Here is a 22,211-nt window from a genome sequence, read left to right as displayed (position 1 = left end):
TTTCAAAAATTTTTACTACCGGTTCTGTGAGTGTGGCTTGGTGGGCGTAGCTTGGTGGGTGTGTCAGGGAAAGGATACTGTAAAATCTCCATTCCCATCCCAATCCAGGTGAAGGTTATTGCAAAATCCCCATTTCCTCCCGATCAGCTGGGACTTAGGAGGCAGAGAATAGATGGGGGCGGGACCAGTCAGAATTTTTACTACCGGTTCTCCGAACTACTCAAAATTTCTGCTACCAGTTCTCCAGAACTGGTCAGAACCTGCTGAAACCCACCTCTGCCCTGCACTAGGTGAAACCAACCACCCGGCTTTGCCCTGGGACAATAGTACTATTGGGTAAATACAATTAGTGTTAAGAGTGTTTGTGTATTTGCTTGTACCTTGAAATAATGCTTTAGAAATATCTATCACTTCTGGTAGGCAGGGTTAATGTCCCATCTAATTGCACTGCTTTCATAGGCAATCATCTACTACCAATAAATGACCAGGTTCGGGGAATCTCTAGAGCTATAGCCAAATATTGTACCATAACTATGGCAATTAGAAATTTTGGGACCTGATTCCTTCCTCGGATGTATCTAATGCAGGGATGGGTAGCTTTTTATTGGATGCTATATAATACATTTTAAAACTTTGGTGAGACTGATCTATGGCTATATATTTTAATAAAGTAAACTTTGAGAAATGCAAAACAGGACATTTGATTGAGTTTTGCAATTCCCATGGCATGGTTAACTGACTGGAGCAAGTTTAGCCTCATGCAAGATTGGATATGTTGAGGGCTAAATATTACTATGAGAGATAGTTGATTATGAGAGATAGTCAATTTAAACCTTTTTGATGGCCCAACAACATATTAAGCATGCCCTACTAGCCCAAGTAAGCATGTTTTAGGAATAGTATATGGTATATAACAGGCAGAAAGTGAATAAAGATATTTTTCTCCCTATTTCACAATATTAGGATCTGGAGTCATCTGTTGCCCCTGAATGCTACTATATCCATGCCCTGCTGTAAAATTATTCATCATTATTTTGGGGTAGGACATTAGCATATTTTTCATATTTAATTTCTATAACCACTTCCTCAAAACATCTGCTCCCAATAAAGTCACCACCCTGAAGTCATGTAAATAACTTCCTTCAAGGCAAGTGACTCAGAAGTCTCAATTAATTTTACCTGGCACTGCAAAATCAATTGCTTTTCGTTTTCTCTTTTTAAATATCAAACATCAAACAACATAATATGGATATGTTCAATCATCTTCAGTCAGCCCCATTTTTAAAAAAATCAAACATTATTAATTGGTGGACTCCTAACACTAATGACACATGATTCATGCAATAGACACCAAATCATGAACAATATAGTTGAGAATTAGAAAAGAGCTACCAAAGTTTGAATTGTGCTGGATGAGGCCATTTGCTCTACAAGGCCAATACCATGTGATATGTATGACTGATCCCAATCTCTTTCATTACAGAATGTGCATTCAGGGTAACCTTTCCTGAATGGAGCTACAACCTACCTAGATCCTTCTTGCAGGGATAGCTATGAAATTTGAAAGTGTGGGTCAATGGTATGTGGAATGCTGAATTGAAGTTCAAGAAAGATAGGTTACAGTGGGCCTGTACAGGTTAGAGTACAATGGAGGCAATTTTTCATGGAGGTGACATTTAAATATATATATATATGTTGAGGCTGCCGGTAATGAATGATCCAGATTTATTGAGTCTGACCAGTGTAATGGTTAAGATGTTAAACAGGACTGAAGAGAACCAGGATCAAGTCCATACTCAAGCTTGGAAAATTTGAGCCAGTCACTCTCTGTCAGCAGCGTATGGTGGAAGATTGAGCCTGTGAGCAAGAGTTGGAGACCAGACACTGCTGGTAGTGTTGGTGAGACTTGAATGAAATTCCAAAATATCTGGAACACACTTAAACACCATCAGTCGATTGTAAAAGGCAGCTTTACTTGGAACACCTTACATCTCGCAACAATACATTTAATATGATTAAATACCAACGTCTGCCTATCCCAGGTCTTTGGGAAAGACTCAACAGATGAACAAAAATGTCAAATCCATCTGTCTGACTTTGCAACCCACAAGAATAAGAATATGAATACATCTAAAGAGAGAGAAAACTGCTAAAGGCAAAGTTGAACAGTGGAAACTATCCATTAAAATTATCAATACTTGGGCTCAGTGGTGGTATTCAGCCAGTTCTATCCGGTTTGGGAGAATCGGTAGCGACAGCTGCAGGAGGCTCCGCCCCCCCCCACCTGGACATCATCACATCCTGTTTTGATGCACTGCGCATGCACTGAAGGCCCTGTGCATGCGCGGAGGTGGTGCGTGCAAGCAGAGGGAGCAAGCATGCATGCGTGCTCGCATTTGCAAACTGGTAGCAAAGGTAAGTGAATACCAACTCTGCTTGGGCTCTACCTGTGATACAATACATGGCTAGAATTACAGTTATTAATTGGACAAAACTGAACTGGACAATTGGACCAAAAAAGAAAGAAGGAAACTCATGATTATTCACTATACATGGTATCCCCATAGTGATAGTGATAGATTATAGAAATCCATATAGGAAGGAGGCAGAGGTTTACTCTTGAGGAAAAGAAGCATGCATTGGCTGAGTAAAAGACAGCCAAGAACAAGCATTGATGTAAGTTAAAAATAGGAATTTACTGAATGCAAAGAAAACAGATCACGAATATCAAAATAATGTAATAAAACCATAAACAGAATGCTGGCAAGAAAAAGAATTACATGATCAATTTCTACAAAAGATCGAGGGGAAAATGGATAAAGGTAAAAACCTATCAATGGCTTATGTTCCAATTATAATTTGAACATTAAAAGAAGAAACTGAAGGCTTGATTTTGGCTGCACAAGATCAAGTTATTTGAACCAACGCAATCAAGGCCAGAATTGAAAAATCATCAAATGATTCAAAGGGCAGATTATACAAAGAAGCAGAGGAAACAGTAGATCATATATTTAGCTTGTGCAATAAGATTGCACAAGCTGATTATAAACAATGACATAACACAATGACCAAAATGATTCACTGGAACATCTATAATAACAATCCTGTGGCAGGAATGAAAAATCAGTGGGAGCATAGAATTGGAAAAAATAGTAAAAAATGAGCAGGTTAAAATATTGTGGGATTTCTGAATTCAAACTGATACATCTTGGCTCATAACACACCAGATTTAACCATGGTTGGGAAAAAAAAGTGATAATTAATGTGGGAATACCAGGGGATAGTAGGATAGAAGAGTTGGAGAAGACCATGAAGTGTCAATATCTGAAGAGTGAAGTTGAAAGTTCATGGCATAAATGGGCCATAATGGTCCCAGTAGTTATCATCACACAGGGTACCATACCAAAAAAATCTTGAAGAGCACGTAGAAAATCTGCAATTGACAAAATTTCCAACTGTCAATTACAAAAGGCCACACTGCTTGGAGTGCATATATATACTACGCCAGGGGTGAAATTTACTTACCTTCGCTACCATTCACAAATGTGAGCGCATTCGCCTCCTCCACACATGTGCAGAGCCTTCTTTGCATGCGCAGAGGGTCAAAAATGGGATGTGATGACGTCTGGGCAGGTGGGCAGAGCCTCCCACCACTGGCGCTACCGGTTTGCCCGAGCCGGACAGAACCGGCTCAATTTCACCACTGTACTATGCCGATATATGATGACATCCTAGGTTCTTGAGAAGAACTCAGTGCCAACTCTAGCTAAAGAATTGGCATCTATGATTTTACATTGTTGTGTACATAATAATAAATCACACCAGGCTCCAGATACTTAATATTCTTCTTTGTAACTTGTCACTATAGGACACATACTTATTGGCACTATGAAAGATGGCTTTCTCAATTTTCATTATTGATCTCTGAAGTTTGCTGATAACTGAGGCTAAGCTAGCTCTATCTAAGATGCCCTTCAGAGCTGGCAAAGACCATTTTATTCAGACAGAGGTTTTGTTTTGTTTTTTCATTTCGAGCTGATTTAACCTGCACATGCTGTTTCTTTTTTCTTTTTAATTAAGCAACACTATCTTTAGTTTTATGTTTTAATATTGTTCTGCATTTTAACTATATCTTTTTATACTGTATGCTAATTTATTTGAATGCTATTTTGCATGGAAAGGCAATACAGTATATAAAAGTAAAGAGTAAATTAACTATATTTATTCCCACATTTTGCATCCTTCCTAAACCTACCTTAGAAACTTTAAAGCACCTAAATAATATGTAACAGAAATATTCATATGCTTCAGAATACTTCAACAATGATTCTTAACTGCTTAGGCAACACAGTTCCTAGTACTACAATTTAATATAATTGCACTTGGGAAAAAAAGCTTATTAAAAAAGCAAAAGGATCAATAAGCATGTACTGTATATAAACACACACATAAAATCACACATCCGTCTTTTTTTCTTTTTCATTGCTGTACCCTCTAGTCTTGACCCACTCAAATTTGGCCACAACTATAAAAATATAGTTATATCAAAAGAGTTCTCAAATGCCTTTGAGACATCTGAAAAGTAAACTTTATTCTATATCCTGATTTTTCTCTAAATAATATTTGGCAACTTTTAAGACACGTGGACTTCAACTCCCAGAATTCCTCAACATGCATTTTAAAGTCTCCAAGGTTGAGAAACACTGATATTATTTTCCTAAAACTGAACAGACTCTACCTCTTATTTAAATGGCATTGCTGCATAGAATAAAATAACCATCCCAGTAAGAGAACAAATGTTACCTAAATAGGGAATAAAGAAACCTAAAGCTATTAACTTAGGGCTGACCTTCAGCCCCATGTTCAGGGTCACTGAGCAGTGAATAAGAGATGCTGAGGGGAAAGGCAGCACTCTGTGGAGCAGGCATTTTTTCCCCAAATAAATCCAGTGCAATTTGCCAAAACATTTTAAATATTAAGACTGACCTTTCTATTTGCAATTTCATAGTTCTGTCATTTCTGTCAGGGTCTAGCTTTTCTTATTCAAATATACTTTTAAAACACCTTAATTAAAGGTGCTGAACGGATAGAAGTATTTGAAATATACATTTGATATTTCAAGTTATCGTTTAGAGAGCATGAATGGAACTCTGTTATAATTGCAGTACGCTGGCTTTTACAGCTGGACTCTCAGCTCACTAAAAATCATGAGGGGCTTTTTAGTTGTTCGTCTTAGCATTTGTCTTGATACTTTGCAGGGCCTGCTTGTTCTGCATTGCACTTGCCTAATTCTTACAGTAAAGCTTATCAATGCATGATGCAGCAAGGGCAAAGGAGAGGTTGTCCCTCGCTTGTCCCCGAGCCTGATGATGATTAGGGCTGAAAGAAAGTGACTGGCCCAAGGTCACCCAGATGGCTTCTGTGCCTAAAGAAAGACTAGAAACTAGGTCTCCCCGCATCTAATTCAGCACATTATCACCAACACAGGGTAGCTCTCATAATTTTGTTTTTCTTCTGTAGAGACACTTTCATTTTAAAGGGACAAGGCATATTACAATACAATCTGTTTGTTGGTTAATGCAGAGAAGGACAACCTTTTGATGGTTGGAGCCTCATTTGCTACTTCTTGGGTACTTGGCAGGATTTTGTTGATGATCTTCTTGGGGTGTTGTATGAAGTATGCTTTCTCTTCTGTTTTTTCCAGTGATGATCCTATTTTAGGGTCTACACTGTCCTGGCATCCAAACAACATCCAAACAACAACAACACTTTACAGTAATTGTGATCAGAAGCTGCTCTGGAAGCTGCACCAAACCAGGGTTCAGATCATAGACTGTCCAACTTTCACTAAATTATTTAGTACTTTACAGGCCCACAAATCTGTTGTTTTTAAGAAGAAAAGATTACACATCCTTCTTTAAAATATTATTTTTAACGGCTGAGCAAAAGACTTTCTGTCATTTTTAGGGCATTCCTCAACCTTTTTCTTCTATTTCTAGACAAAAAGCAGGCTCAAATAATAAAACATGTTTAGTAACTGAGGAGGCTAAGTGAATGTAAATCTCCACTCAGCCATTTTTCTCCCTAGGATTTAACAAGCATCAGTCATGGGGTGGGAGAAATACCACATATCCTGTCTGTTGTGTTTTACAAGTTTGAGCTGAAAAGTGTAGTAAATCAAGCATTGGGAGAAGAATTGCACAAACTGAATCATTAACAAGCAGGATTAATAACACATGAGATCTCAGAAGCGTTGCAGGATTTCTTCATGTCACAGCAAGTCTGTTGATTTTCCAAGTGCTCTTCAGACCTTTCAACTGTTCTGTCCACTCCACTTTTCCAACCTTTACTTTACTTTTTTCTTTCTTTCATTTGATACTTATTCTACTTCTACTGAATACGTTCGGTGTGCCTCTCTAAGCTTCCATCCTCTTAGGCCTACCTATTTTTAAATGTGAAATTCTGCCCTCACTTTTCTTTATCAACAGCCCTGTTATGGCTATCATCATCTATGAAAGTCAATTTTCATTATTAAATGAAGTGTAGAAAACATAGGAGAATGATAACATACAACATGTTCCTCAGTCTGAACAGCATATATTTAAAACTGAATTAAATCACTACGGAGTATAGGCAGCCATAAGTTCAATCAATCAATCAATCAATCAATCAATCAATCAATCAATCAATAAGATTCACTTCAAAACCACAATTGTGCAAACAAGCTAAATTTATTCCTTTATTTATTTTTGGTATATAAATCGAGGAAGTCCTAACTTTTATTTCTCTTGGTTATAATGCTAGACATCAAAGGATTTAGAAGATTTCCCTGGCTGACAAATTCTGAGAGTTGAAATACACAGATCTTAAAGTTGTCAATTTTTTTTAAAAAAAACTGACTGATTTAGAGAATTAGGGCAGCACATCTAGCAGGGCTAAAAAAAAATAAGATATGCAACATACACAGCACATTATAGCCGTAACCTACCTCTGGAGCCATCCAAAATGGTGTCCCAACTGAAGTGTTTCTCCTCAGCCTGGTACTGGTGAGCTGTGCAGAAACACCTGTAATAAGAAAAGACATTCTGAACATTTGCTGGGTAGCTTGTTTACCTTTCCATACAATGCCTGGGAGAAAAATCAATGTCAATAGATTTGCAGGTTTTGTCACTAACTGGGGGAGAATTTGCAAGCTAGGCAAATTTAACTTAAATGTTTTTGGAGCTGGCCTGCTGCTTCATAGTTTAAGAATCACTTAAGGCACAAGAACTTGCTGTAATTCTGGGAGGAAATAAGGGCAAAAGAAAAAAAGGAAAAAATTCTGTGGAACACAGCCAATTTTTTTTTTATCACTAAAGCTGTGCACGAAACTTTTATAACAGATTCTACAGCCTGAAAACTTTAAAAGAATCCCACGTAGCTCAAGAAAATTTTTTACTTAAGGAACCCAATAAAAGTTCTTGTTGCCACCCTCTTATTCTGTTCACATCCTATACTTTGGACATTTGGTATCAGCAGAGAACAGGTAATCCTTGACTTACAACAGTTCATTTAGTGACTACTCAAAGTTACAATGGCACCGGATAAAGTGACCTCTGACCGTTTTTCACACTTATGACCATTGCAGCATCCCCATGGTCACATGATCAAAAGTCAGATGCTTGGCAAGTGACTCAAATTTATGACGGTTGCAGTGTTCCAGGGTCTTGTGAACACTTTTTGTAACCTTCTGATAACCAAAGTCAATGGGGAACCCAGATTCACTTAACAACCGTGTTACTAACTTAACAACCGCAATGATTCATTTAACAACTGTGGCAAGAAAGGTCATAAAATGGAGCAAAACTCACTTAATAAATGTCTCACTTAGCAACAGAAATGTTGGGCTCAATTGTGGTCATAAGTTGAGTATTGCAACCATGGAGGTCACAGTTTCCCCAGGAAATTGGAGAAGATCTAGATTCATCCATTAAAAAGCAATAACTGAGAGAATGCAGGTGATGTGGCAACCACTTATAGAATGATTATTTGACTGAATGTTTATATTTTCTGTAATTCTCACACATCTTCCATGTGAAGATTCTGCAATAGTTCAAAAGCAACCCCAGGCTTCTATGATCCTGTGACATTGACTCAGTTCAGTAGCTGAACCAAATTTATTTCTGGCTCAGCTTCAGTGAAGCCCAAATTGGGTTTTTAAAAAACACACACACACCACAGCAACATATTCTTTGATTTGCGAAATAAATCCCTGCAGAGCAGATCTTGTGCTTGGTTAGCAGCCCTATTGAAGTTCTTGCTCACTTCTTCTCTAGGCTCCTGAGTTTCAGCTTTTCTACCAGATCTTTCCCGTGGGATGCTGCCTTGATCTAGCCAAGAGTATTCACTTGCTTTCCCCCCACCCCTTCTCTTATGTAAAAAATTGCTGCAGGCTGCTTGGATTTTTAAATCCTTTTTCTTTCTCTTTTGTCTGAAGTTGGGGATGAGTCGACCCGGTTACTGCAGTGAATTAGATAACAGCGGGATTGTGCAAATGTCCTTGCGATGCATTCAAGTCCTTCTAGCCTAAAAAGTAGCCTAAAAGAAGTTAGACTTCTCTCTTCCATTTAAGCCCCAATGCAGGAACAACCTAGTGCCTAGCTATAAAATTGATGGCATATCATGTGTCTCCTTAACAACTTTCAAAGGGATCTTCATTACAGGAGGAATGATGGCTTGATACCTGATAATCAGGCAGCTTCATCTTAGTTTTACTGAAGAGGTGTGCCTTTCATTTCCTTTCGGTACTTTGGTCATCATGATATAAAAAAGATGTTGAGACTCTGGAAAGAGTGCATAGAAGAGCAGCAAAGATGATTGGGGGGGCTGAAGGCTAAAACATATGAAGAACAGTTGCAGGAATTGGATATGTCCAGTTTAGTGAGAAGAAGATAGCAGTGTTTCAATATTTGAGGGGCAGCCTTAAAGAAGAAGGGGCGGGGGGGGTGTCAACCTATTATCCAAAGCACCAGAAGGCAAGGCAAGAAGCAATGGATGAAAACTGAACAAAGAGAAAAGCAACCTAGAACTAAAGAGAAATTTCCTGACAAGTAAGAACAATCAACCAATGGAACAATTTGCCTTCAAAAGTTGTGGGTGCTCCAACAGTGGAGGTTTTTAAGAAGGGACTGGACAACCATTGTCTAAAATGGTATCATGTCTCCTGTTTGAGTAAGGCAGTGTTTCCCAAACTTGGCTATTTTAAGATGCATGGACTTCAACTCCCAGAATTCCCCAGCCAGTATGCCTAGTTGAGGAATTCTGGGAGTTGAAGTCCATACATCTTCAAAGGGTCAAGTTTGGGAAACACTGGAGTAAGGGATTGGAATAGAAGACCTCCAAGGTGCCTTCCAACTCTTGTTATTCTGTTATTCTTTCTTTGTGTGTAAAAGGAAGGGGATTTTTTTTTTAGAAAAAAATATCCAATGTGTGTACAGTACTGTACTTGCCTCACTAGTAGATACTGTTGATACTCACTAGTAGATACATTGGACAATGTTTTTGACAGATTCCTATTGCTCAGTTGAAAGAGAGGAATGATTGGCTTGCTGGTTCATCACCATTCCAAGGTCAGTAGGAGTGAAGATGATTGGCAGATCAATTTCAAATTCTGCTGGAGGAATTTGAAAGTGATTTTCTCTCATTTACCCTTGGTTAGTTGGTTTTTTAAATGGCTATGTGTTTTGTTGTGTACTAATAAAATTCATATTACATGTTCCAAACATTTCTCTATGGATAGAGGTTACTGTGCATGAGGTTTAAAAAAAAAACAGACTTAAACTATTTTCCCCCAGTTTTGAAAGAAGGCACTAGAAGATTTCAGAACTTTTCAGCAAACCACAAATCCCCAGATCTTCTGACAAAAAACTGAGAAGAGGAAAATAGATCGGATCAGTTTTGCTCTATTTATACACACCACACATCAGTGGTGAAATCCAAATTTCTTTACTACCGGTTCTGTGGGCATGGCTTGGTGGGCATGGTGTGGTGTGGCTTGGTGGGCGTGGCAGGGGAAGGATATGGCAAAACCCCCATTCCCTCCCCACTCCTGGGGGAAGGATATTGCAAAATCTCCATTCCCACCCCACTCTGAGGCCAGCCAGAGTAGTATTTGCCAATTCTAAGAACTGCTCAAAATTTCTGCTACCAGTTCTCCCAAACCTCTCAGAACCTGCTGGATTTCACCCCTGCCACACATACACGCTGAAATCTAAAAGACCACTGGTTTTAGATGTGGACTTAACTGATAGTTGTACAATGAATATTGCATTTAATTCCAATTTAAGCACAGGTTTCGCAAAGCACACAAATTTCATTTTAGGAAATAAATGACTATTTGTACAGTTGAAGTGCTATAAATATATACCATATACACACACACACCAGGCAGTAACCCCTCCCAACCCCATGACTCCTTTTATACACCTCCTCTCTTTGAATAAAGTATAGCTAATTTCACAAATACCTTCCCACTCTTGCTTCATTTTGATCTTGTGTTCCTCTGTGGGAGTGCAACAAGGCAATTATATGCAAAAAACAGAAAAAAACTTAACTCTACCAATGTTATTCTCTTTCTAGCTTCTTTTTTTTTCTGACCCACACTGTTTCTTTTGGCATCGATGCCAATTTCCTGCAACTCACTCTAGCAGCTAGTGCTAATTATTACCCTAGGAAAGTGGCATCAGATGAATAGAGATTTCTACCCATTTGCTATTGAAGAGGTTAGTAATGAAGTTGTTGTTGTTTTAGTCCAAGTGGCTTGTCCAACTTCTACTTAAAATGGAGCATTTTGAGTTCACATTGATAAAGAATTTCTGGCATCCAGGTCACAAGTGGCATCTGTTCTTGACCCAAAGGTGCTTTTTCAGGAGGCAACTGGACTTTCTTGTTTTTCTTTTTGAAGACATTTCACTTCTCATCTTCAGAAGCTTCTTGGATGAGAAGTGAAACGTCTTCAAAAAGAAAAATAAAAAAGTCCAGTTGCCTCCTGAAAAAGCACCTTTGGGACAACCATGACCTGGATGACTGAGAATCTCTACAGACATCTGTTCTTGAGTTCATTTGGCTTTGTGGTACCAGGGAATTAATAAGTCATGATGGAATGTGATGGATTTATTCAAGTTGCAAGCTAACTTTTGCAACTTTATCCTTTCCATGCAAGTTTAGTCCAACTTCTTCCCAATGACACTGAAAGAAGATGACAGCCTTATTTTTGTTACAGTGATATTGGCTTTAATCTGTGATTCCTTTTTCAATTATTTGACTTTATAAAATATTTGACTTTATTAAAAAAAACCAACAAATTTTCTTGGAAATAAAGTCACCAGCTTCTTTTATCTGGCTTTATATAATGGCTTTTCAATTTTAATCACACTCAAATATAACTGTTGTACTTGCAAATTTAAATGAAATGTTAGTTTTTAGGCCCATTTTAGTTTTCAGCTAAGAGGGAATAAATGTGATGAAGGCTAATTGAGAGGAATATCCTTTTTTTCATATGCACAAAACAATGTTTATTCTCTGAACTAGGAGGAAGGAAGGAAGGAAGGAAGGAAGGAAGGAAGGAAGGAAGGAAGGATTACCAAAGTCAACAAGCTTGACTCCTCCTTCCATTGTCAGAAGAATGTTGTTCCCCTTGACATCACGATGAATGATGCGATTGTTGTGCAAATGTTGAAGACCCTAAGTGTCCGTAATGAAAAAAAAAGGAGAGAAAAAATAGTTTTTACTCATATACTTATATAATGTCCCTAACAGGAAAAAAAAATCTGTACCCGCACTGTAGGAACTTCTGTCTACTATATCACAGTCTCAATACAAACACCCGCTGCAGTAAACAGATAACAATTTTTCCCCTTTTACCTGGACGGTGTATCAGAATGGCTAAATTGCATCCTATTTTGTCATTAGAAGCAAAATGGTATCCTTACCAGAAGGGCACCTCTTAAAATGTATGAGATTATTGCTTCATCCAACTTTTGGCCACTCTTCAGTAGGCCTTTGACAAGTTCTGTGACTGAGCCTCCATTACACAGCTGTTAAGGGGACAGGAGAGGAACAAGGCATCCGTTACTCAACAAGCATGCTTAGATCATAATCCCTACAGATGGGCAACTACTTGTACAGAAAACACAGTAAAGGAAATCAGTCATTACAAATGTTCACAGCAGCTATTTCCAAATAATAGCCATGATCTAGACACTTTTGGATATCCAGAATGACATCTTTATTGTGAAGGCAAACAAATGTGCTAATTACATTTTCTTGCATGGACAAGAAGGGAAATTAAACCTGTGTTTACTTTTAGGCAAGTTTTCTCCAAACCGGTGGGATATATTAGGTATATTGGACTACAATTCCCCTTATTTTACTTAAAGCTAGGGAGGCTGTGCCAGTGACTGGAGAAGGCAGTTCTATGCCTTGCCCAGTCATCACAATTCAAAGTAAGTCTTAGTACAGAAGCTCCAATAAGCTGCAAGGATATAAAGTAATTAGTAGAACTCTCTCATAAAGTTTTCTAGCTAAATATATTCATATTGATATTTCAAAAATGTGTTTTTTTCCATTCATTCCTTTGCAATTATCTTGGATTAGTGGATATTTTTGTGATCTGCTGACAGGCCTGAATCTAAAATAAAAGAAATAAAAACATTGACAATAAAAAAAATCTAGGAAACATAGGACTATAGTAGACTAAGCCCATCTAGTTCAGTATTGTCTACCTTAACTCATATGACTGTAAGGCCACAAGCAAAGATTTTAGTTTTCTTCTATTTACTGGTGATAAATATGTGGTGGCGCAGTGTTAGAATGCAGTATTGGGGGCTGATTCTGCCCACACAGCAGGAGTTCGATCCTGAGTAGCTCAGGGTTGACTCAGGCTTCCATCCTTCCGAGGTCAGTAAAAGGAGGACCCAAATTGTTGGGGGCAATATGCTAACATTGTAAAGTGCTCAGAGAGTGTTGAAAAACACTATGAAGTGGTATGTAAGTGCTATTGCTAAAGCTATTGCTACTTTCCCTTAGCTGAAGATACCAGTGGTTGAACCCAAGATATTCTGCATGTACTTTCCAAAATTAGTTCAGGGTGGTTTTTTTAGTAGTTGTTCTTTATTTTCAACAGTTTAAAAACCTGTCAGATCTGTACAGTCACAATAGCCAGCATTGTCTTTATGAACCTGTGTCTTTCAAAACTCTTTTGATGCGAAAGAAAGCGCAGGAGTTTTCTGTTTTTACTGTTCTATATGTGATACATTTGATAACTGGGGAGCAGCAAATTACAGTCATTTGAAATGTTCGCTCTATCAATGCTCCTGTTAGCAGGCAGCATAAGATAGACAACATGCATATCTCTCTACGCTCAGCCTTGATGTCTGTTCTGCCAACAGCTAAGAAAAAACTTTCAGATCCAGAAAAGCACAGCCTTTTGCAAACATGTTCACATTACTTGCATGCCATGTTTTTAAAAGAACAGAAAGGGGAAAAAGAGAGATTAAAACCTTTCTAAATGTACTTTTCTATATCATTAATCACCCATGTCACTCCCACAACGATATTTTTATCCACAATCTATTCTGTTTTTCTGCATTCTATTCACTAGAAGCATACTAGTGGTAGAAAGTGCCAATGCCCTAAGCCAGGAGTATACAACTTCTCTCCACTTGATAGCCTTCTTGAAGTGGCAGGGCCCACGTTCAATGTAGGTAAATTTATATGGAGATTCTCAGTAATCCAGGTCATGGTTGTCCCAAAGGGGCTTTTTCAAGAGACAATGGGACTTTCTGGTTTTTCTTTGAAGACATTTCACTTCTCATCCGAGAAGCTTCTTCAACTATAAAACGGAATCACTTACCAAGATTTGTATTGCTTAAAGACTAGAGCAGGTGAATGCCACAAAATAGCCCATGTACTTTTTTAATAGAAAAAGTTGTATATCATGCATCCTTTTCAAACCCATTCCCAAGAAAAAACAAAAATGATGACAACCCAGCCCTTTGTATTATTGTTAACTCTACTGGTCTTTTTTCCCTCTGAAACGCTCCCTCTGAACCAGGGGTGGGTTCTACTTACCTTTACTACCAGTTCACATCGCTTGTGCACGCTTCTGCACATGCACAAAAGCTTCTGTGTGTGCGCAGATCACCTATGATGACGTCCGGGTTAGTGGGTGGAACCTCAAATCAGTTTTACTACCAATTCTTGTGAACCAGTCTGAACCAGGGGCAACCCACCACTGGTGCGACCCCTAGGCACCAAAACAATACAGGTAGTCCTCGATTTACGACCACAATTGAGCCCAAAATGTATGTTGCTGAGACATTTGTTAAGTGAGTTTTGCCCCATTTTACGACCTTTCTTGCCATAGTTGTTAAGTGAATCTGGCTTCCCCATTGACTTGGCTTGTCAGAAAGTCATATAGGGGGAATAACATGACCCTAGGACACAGCAAGGGTTGTAAATATGAACCAGTTGCCAAACAGCTGAATTTTGATCATGTGACCATGGGGATGCTGCAATGGTCATAAGGTAAAAAATGGTCATAAGTCACATTTTTCAGTGCTTTGAACAGTCACTAAATGAACTGTTGAGGACTACCTGTATCTACCTTGATTTTAGACCATGAAAGTTGCCTATTCTAAAAGGAGGAACATTTCTTCACAGCAGGACAAAAGATCATTAGCTATAAAGCGGATGTTGACTCATATACTGTATACAAATTTAGGAAAGGACAAGCATAGCATAATAGAAGTCAGAGAAGGGGAGGGGTCAAAACGATCTACAGTATTTGTAAAAAGGTGGAATTATGTCACTGGAATATGGTTCAAGATATTATCAAGCTGGGACAAGGGTTGATATGTGCATATATGTACATATAATCAGGCAAATGCCATGACTTACATACCTGCCTCATATTGACATAAATATGTAATTGTGGCCTTTGGGTGAGTATGTCATGGCCTGTGTTATTTAATATTATCACATTTATTAACTTCATTTTTATTGTGACTGCTGCTTTTTTTAATAAGTATAATGCTACTTTGGCTTTTACTTTTATTTGTAACTAGAAGATAAATTATTTTCATTTACGACTTGCAGTTTTGTTTTGTTTTGTTTTGTTTTGTTTTGTTTTGTTTTGTTTTGTTTTGTTTTGCCATAGTAGTTGATAATAGTCAGCTTTGTCTCACCTCAAAAAACAGTAAATGGTTATTATTGGAAGGAAGACAAGCAGGAAACTCCAGGGTTACAAAATGAAAAGAGCAACTCAGGAGAAGGGAGTAGCAAATAGAGGTGCCCTTCTTAATTGACCAAGAGTCAGACCCAGTTTGAGGGACATTTTCTTCTGACTTCTATCTAGTTTGGGTTTGTCCTCCTAATTCAGGGGTCAGCAACCTGTGGCTCTGGAGCTGCATGTGGCTCTTTCATCCCTCTGCTGTGGCTCCCTGTTGCTGGTCGGCTCCACAATTGATAGGGCTTCCTGTTAGGGCAGGTAGAGGAAAAAGGACGCCATACTAGGAGGAGACTCTATGGTGGGGGAACTGGACTTCTAGTCAGCAGAGGAAAAAGGATGCCACAGTAGTAGTCTCTATGGTGGGGGAACTGGACTTCCGGTCTGTTCCAGAACTGAATGGGGGGCTTCCGGTTAGGACCTTTGTGGCTCTTTGAGTTTTTAAGGTTGCCAACCCCTGTCCTAACTGAAATAGAATTCTAGGAGTTTAGTTGGGGAGCACTTAATACTTGTGTGAGCTTTCACCATCCTGGTTTCTTCCAAATGTGTTGAAATGCATCCTCCACCAACCCCAGTTAGATTATGATTGGTTCATGCCGGCCAAAAAGAGATGGCAATTTCAGCCCAACTTTTCTCAAGGGCATAATGTTGCAGCAGTCTGGTTTAGCTAATAGGCCTTCAGTTATGATAGATCCAGGTGTTTAAAAAGACCAGGAGCGTGGAAAATATTGCTGGTGATTTATAATCCTGGCAGAATTATGATTCCCTGGGGACAATTAAGGACATTTATAGTGCAATTTTATCGGTGCCCATATAGGTTCATCTTATTAAGTTCACATTGGGAAAAAATATATGGTTTCACCAAAGAAAGCAATGAAAGCTTCATCTAAAAGGAATACAAATGGGAAAAATAACACTTGCTGCCCACAGATAACACTGCAAATCCTGATATACAGACTATTCAGCAAGGATAGCTATACTAACATTTTACATCTGATTCTCCAACAGGGCCCAATTATTTTTGCCTTCTGAAACATTCAGAAGACAATGCAACACAATATTCTGTTTGCTTCATTTTCAAAGCCAACTGAGATTTTAAAAAATGCCATTAGAAGAGATAATTCAGTACTTTCCCCTTTACAGTCTAAATTAGAAATGAGGAAATCTTAGTACTTTTAATAAAATTATTATTAAAGTTTATAATATCAAAAACTAATATAAACTAAAAAAAAGACAGAACAAAAGAAAGAGTAGAAGGTTCAGAAAAGAAATAAAAAAGAGAAATACAATAGAAAAAAAGAAAAGACATAGTAAAGAAAAGAAAAGAAATACATAAAAAGTGATTTCCCATCTTCATCACAAATATAAATAATTTTAATAACTTATCATCTCCCCTTAAATTACAGAAAATGATCTTTTCTAGTTATATCCCATCACTTATCTATAAGCAAATCCATAAAACATCATAATTTCAGTCCTGTTGTCAGCAAAAGTCGATTAAGGGTTACCAGAGATAACATCATTTTAAACCTTGATCAAATAAACCAATATTGTATTCCTTCCTTTTATTTCTAACAATCTTAATCTTTAGTCTAGTCCAGGGGTAGGCAATTGTGGCTCTTTTACAACCTGTGGACTTCAACTCCCAGAATTCCTGAGACAGGAATTCTGGGAGTTGAAGTCCACAGGTTGTAAAAGAGCCACAATTGCCCACCCCTGGTCTAGTCATATAATATCCTAAAACTTGATTTCTTTTCATTTTTTTCTTTGTCCATTCTCTTTGAGATTCTTCAAAATTTTAACAAGCCTCTTTTGTAAATCCAACATAAGAAAATTATCCAGATTGCTGTCTTGTCTGTATATCCTTTTCAATTATTAAATCATCATCTGGATTTATGTATCTAGTATAATATATATTTTTCCATATCATTCTTATATCTATCACTTGTAAATCTACATTCAATTCAGTCTCAATCTTGTTAGGTTAATTTGTTCTTCTTCCATAACGTATTTTAGACACAATCTCTCCATTGAGGCATGTGTCTCTTTTGACATTATTAACATTAATTTCTCACTCCATTTTTTAAAAAAATGTCCTTTAATATGTCCTATATTAGAATATTTTGTTTTATTCTATAATTGTAAATCAAGTTTGTGTTCTTCTCCTTTAATTGTTCCTGCTAGTGTCCAATTTTTAAAATGCCATGTTATGGGCTTCCCCCCCCCCAAAAAAATCAAAATAAAAGCATTTTCCCATGGGAAGGATTCTTTATAATTAATTTATCTGAACCCTTAGTATATTTGTAACTTTTAAAAATGAAAGTTTTAATCACCTTTTTGCTGTTTATTCCAAGTTTATTCCAAACATCCTTCTAATAGGTAAAATGTTAACAAGCAATTTCCCCAAAAGTGATTAGTTAGGGAAGTATGCAAATCTATTGTCCTTTCAAAGATGCCAACCAAGATTTGAGCAAGGTGGCTATTCCTCCATCTCCCAAAGCTCTAAACCTGATGGAGACTATCTTGATGTCTCCAAGCAAGAAACAGCTTTCTGCAATGCTTTTGGGTGGTCTCAAGTCCTCTCCTTGTCCAGAGAGGTTTTGAAAGCTGGTCTACTCACTGACTCTTCATTCCAGCGTGATCATTGACTCCACTTTTTGTGGAGCCATCTTCAGTCTGCCATTTCTTCTTCTGGAAATCCAGATTTTAGTTTTCGGTTCATTCAGCTGCTAAAAGGCAAACTATATAACAGAAAGATCACCTTCTTTTGCTGCATCTCTGAATTGTCAGGGAAAGTCAACGAAGATGCAACAAACCAAGGAGTGTACCCTATTTGCTGGAGGAATGAAAAAGACTTGGCAATACTCTGTCAACTGTTCCACAGGGAGATGCTTCTGCAGCTGCCAGGTATCCAATCTTTCCTACAACTCAGGTCAAATTGAACATGGAAAGCAATGCAAAGCAACCAGATGGGAAGGAGTATACCTGCAACAACCTAAGTTGTTAGGCATATCCCAATTGCTGATCATCTCAGCCATCAGATGGTCAATGAAGCATGCCAAATTGTATTCATGATGAAGAAGAGGGAAAGCATTTCTTTAAAACCAGAACAACTAAATATAAGCTGCCTCAGTTGTGGGCTAGGGATAAGAGAGAGGGACAATATTAACAAGACATGGCAGAAAGAGGTTGTTGTGGGCTGAGAAAAAGTCAAGAACTTGACAAAGAAGAAATCCTAGTCACTCAGCTTGATCCTTCAAACTGTACCCTGTTTTGATTTTTTTTAAATCCAATAACACTTCTTACAGTATTGCCTACATGTGAGCCACAAATAGCATTTCCAAACTCTGAGGACACATAATCCAGCTTTATTCTGAATTTTCTGCATGACTGTGTCCCCAACGCAATGCCATTTGAGATCAATTGCTTTATGTGTTTATTGAAAGATTCAATTATCCTAGGAAAGAACCATTTCTGCAGCAAGAACTCAGCAAGTCCAGAGTCAGGTCTTATTTAGTGCAAGTAGATAGGGCCACGATAGAAACGAAGGTTGATTTAACTGATTTTGCAGGCAATATAATTACTGCCCTTCTTGTACAGGTAGTCCTCAACTTAGTGTGTTTAATAACCATCTGAATAACAACAGTGCTGAAAAAAGAGACATGACCATTTTTCACACTTATGACCATTGCAACATCCCCATGCTCATGTGATCAAAATTCAGATGCCTAGCAACTGACTCATATTTATGACAGACATGTCCTGGGGCCACATGATCATCTTTTGCGACCTTCTGCCAGGTAAAGTCAATGAGGAAACCAGATTCACTTAACAAAGGTCACTTAACAAATTCTCACTTAGCAACAGAAATTTTGGGTTCAGTTGTGGTCATAAGTCAAGGACTACTTGCATTTAATGAATCTGCCCTTAATTCATGTTAAAAGAATCAGTCTAACAGCCAGTTCTGGGAAAACTTGGAAGGTCACATCCACGGCCTTGGAGCAAGCGGTGAGTGCATTGTGGTTCTTTCCTGCCAAACAAAGCCCCTTTGTGATTAAGTGAAGGACCATAACTTTCCCCAGCATAACAAACATGCATTTAGGCTTTTTTTCCACAACACAACACTTCTTCTCATTAAGATTTAGCAATACAAAATGTCTTACCTCAAGAACAAGCCAGAGCTGTCCACCTACATACCGATCTGCCTTGTAAAACATTCCATAAAATTTAACCACATTGGGATGGTTAGGAAGAAATTGTAAGATGTTATACTCTGCTTCAATCTCCTCGTCCATGTCCTAAATTGGAGACACACAGAGTACCCACATCATAAGTATCACTAGGAAGAAAGAGCCCCCAAATTTGGTCCCACCAGCGATACTATCAGCTCTTCTGAAGATGACACGCGCAACTTTCCAGCAAACAACTCAAGGAAAGTTATAAAACTTCCTATGGTTTCAGGAGCATATTGCAAAATATTAAAATGTTGAGAGCTATTCAAGCAATAATAAAAACATGTTAGTTTGTGAGCAGTTTGGAGTATTAAAGTATTTAGACTGTATTGTTACAGGCAAGTAATAGAGGGAAAGTCTGATTTAATTCTGCTTCTTTGTTCAACACAATTGTGTTTTACATTCCGTTATTTGGATTGCAATCACATTCTGCTAACTTTTAGTTGCCTTGAACTGCGAGATGGGCGGCATCCAAAGGAGCCTTGGTGGTACAGTGGACTAAAGTGCTGTTAAGTAGCACTTAGCTGCCAGCTGCCTGCAATTACTGCGAGTTCAAATCTCACCAGGCTCAAGGTTGACTCAGCCTTCCATCCTTCCGAGGTAGGTAAAATGAGGACCCGGATTGTGGGGGCAATAAGCTGACTTTGTATAAAAAAGAACACCGCTTAGGAGGGCCCGAAAAGCCCTACTAAGCAGGTATATACAAAAGTATGAAGGCTATTGCTTAATGCATTGTAACCCGCCCTGAGTCTCCGGAGAAGGGCAGCATATAAATCGAACCAATAAATAAATAAATAAATAAATAAATAAAATAAACTTTTTACTTCCACAGAACCATTTTATGTTCTTCTTACAAATCTCCAGCTTGACTATCGGTTTTACACATATAGTGTCATTTTTTTAAAGCGTGGTTACAAACCCGCCTTTATTTCAATCAAAGACCTTACTTCCAATATCTTACAAAGCTAAATAAAAATATTAAAAGTATTTTCAAAAATTTGACCATCAAAATAACCACCCCAATTTAAACAGAATGTTATTTTCATTATATATGGAGCAAAAGTTCTTTCTGTAACACAATATATCTCAATAAATTGAGATAGGCTATGGTGTTTCCTTATAGGCATCTTTGAATGAAGCATGGCTCTTTATTGCAATACACCTGGAAAGCTGAGTGTCTTAGGTGTCCTCGGATAACCTTCCTTCCCTTTGCATTTGAGAAATGTATTTGAGTTTACAAAAGCAAAAAAAAAAAAAAGAGCAATATGATTTAGTTTTCAGAACCAAAACATTATCAAATTCCAAAATGCAAGCTCCATGGTTTGCACAGAATATGAGATTAGATCAGTGGACTCTCCAGCCTTGTACTTTTCCCATTGAACAGGATTGAATAGGTAAATGGGGAAAAAAAAGTTTTGAATTAATTTGGGACGCAACGCAATTTTGAAACAACTGCCTTGTTTTTTATCATCATGTGCACCACATAACTAAAGTTCACTTTCAAAGCGCTTTCATTTTATCTAATCAAAATAGAAGCTTCACAGCCTCTTGTGTATTCATAGTATAAAAAGCTTGTTAACTGTTTTTAAATTGGGCTCTTCACTCACATTAATAGGATCTAGAATCTTCACTGCTGCCAAACTGCCATCCTTCTTATTAGTAACCTTATAGACTTTACCATATGTTCCTTTTCCAATAGTCTCAATAATTTCCCAGGTATCTGTGGGATCAGGTAACGATTCCAGTCCAATCATATTCTGATTATACTGAAGCACGCCATAGAGTGGTTTCCTGGGAAAAATAGAATAAGAAAACAGTTAAATAGGTGTCATAGTTATAGGAAATCAGTTGATTCAGCAACTCACACGGCCAACTATCTTCGAGACCGCCTTCTGCCGCATAGCTCCCAGCGACCGGTAAGATCCCACAGAGTTTGTCTCCTCCGGGTCCCATCAGCTAAACAATGCCAGCTGGCGGGCCCGCGAGGGAGGGCCTTCTCTGTGGCTGCTCCAGCTCTCTGGAACCAATTACCTCCTGAGGTCCAGACCATCCCCACCCTATTGGCCTTCCGAAAAGCGGTGAAGACCTGGCTTTTCCGACAGGCCTGGGGCCGTTGATCTCGCTCTTGTGATCTGGCGAGATCCGGCCATGAATGGCGTGAATGAGTTTTTAATGCATTTATTTATTTATTTATTTATTTATTTATTTATTTATTTATTAGTTTGATTTATATGCCGCCCTTCTCCGGAGACTCAGGACGGCTTACAATGCTTTTAAGCAATAGCCTTCATACTTTTGTATATACCTGCTTAGTAGGGCTTTTGGCCCCCTCTAAGCGGTGTTCTATTTTATACAAAGTCAGCTTATTGCCCCCGCAAACCGGGTCTTCATTTTACCTACCTCGGAAGGATGGAAGGCTGAGTCAACCTTGAGCCTGGTGAGATTTGAACTCGCAGTAATTGCAGGCAGCTGGCAGCTAAATACTACTTTAACAGTAGTTTAGTCCACTGCACCACCAGGCTCATAATAATGCTTTTAATGTTTTTAATTTTATCAATGTTTTTTACAATTATTTTTTAAATGTATTGTGAGCCGCCCTGAGTCTTCAGAGAGGGGTGGCATATAAATTTAATTAATTAAATTAAATTAAATTAAACTTTAGAAAGCAATATCTTGGTGGCTTATGATGGAGGCTTTCATAAAAAAATATTATC

The 22,211-nt window shown here is 38.1% G+C and overlaps 1 protein-coding gene across 1 annotated transcript in view; it reads right to left on the bottom strand.

The window, feature by feature from the left end:
* The window catches only part of MYO3B (myosin IIIB), a 252,059-nt gene extending 230,774 nt beyond the window's left edge, over window positions 1-21,285 (bottom strand). Inside the window, exons 1-5 of the mRNA XM_087882018.1 lie at window positions 21,105-21,285; window positions 19,429-19,563; window positions 11,970-12,074; window positions 11,622-11,721; window positions 6,989-7,065 (exon numbers count right to left, since the gene is read on the bottom strand). Coding sequence (XP_087738144.1) covers window positions 6,989-7,065; window positions 11,622-11,721; window positions 11,970-12,074; window positions 19,429-19,563; window positions 21,105-21,251 — 564 coding nt within the window. The 5' untranslated portion in view covers window positions 21,252-21,285. The remainder of the gene's footprint in view (window positions 1-6,988; window positions 7,066-11,621; window positions 11,722-11,969; window positions 12,075-19,428; window positions 19,564-21,104) is intronic.
* Window positions 21,286-22,211: the final 926 nt, after the last annotated feature.

Source organism: Pantherophis guttatus, chromosome 1, assembly GCF_059756535.1.
Source record: "Pantherophis guttatus breed Tessera chromosome 1, ASM5975653v1, whole genome shotgun sequence".
In the NCBI taxonomy this organism is placed as follows: Eukaryota; Metazoa; Chordata; class Lepidosauria; order Squamata; family Colubridae; genus Pantherophis; species Pantherophis guttatus.
This window is presented reverse-complemented; position numbering and strand designations above follow the sequence as displayed.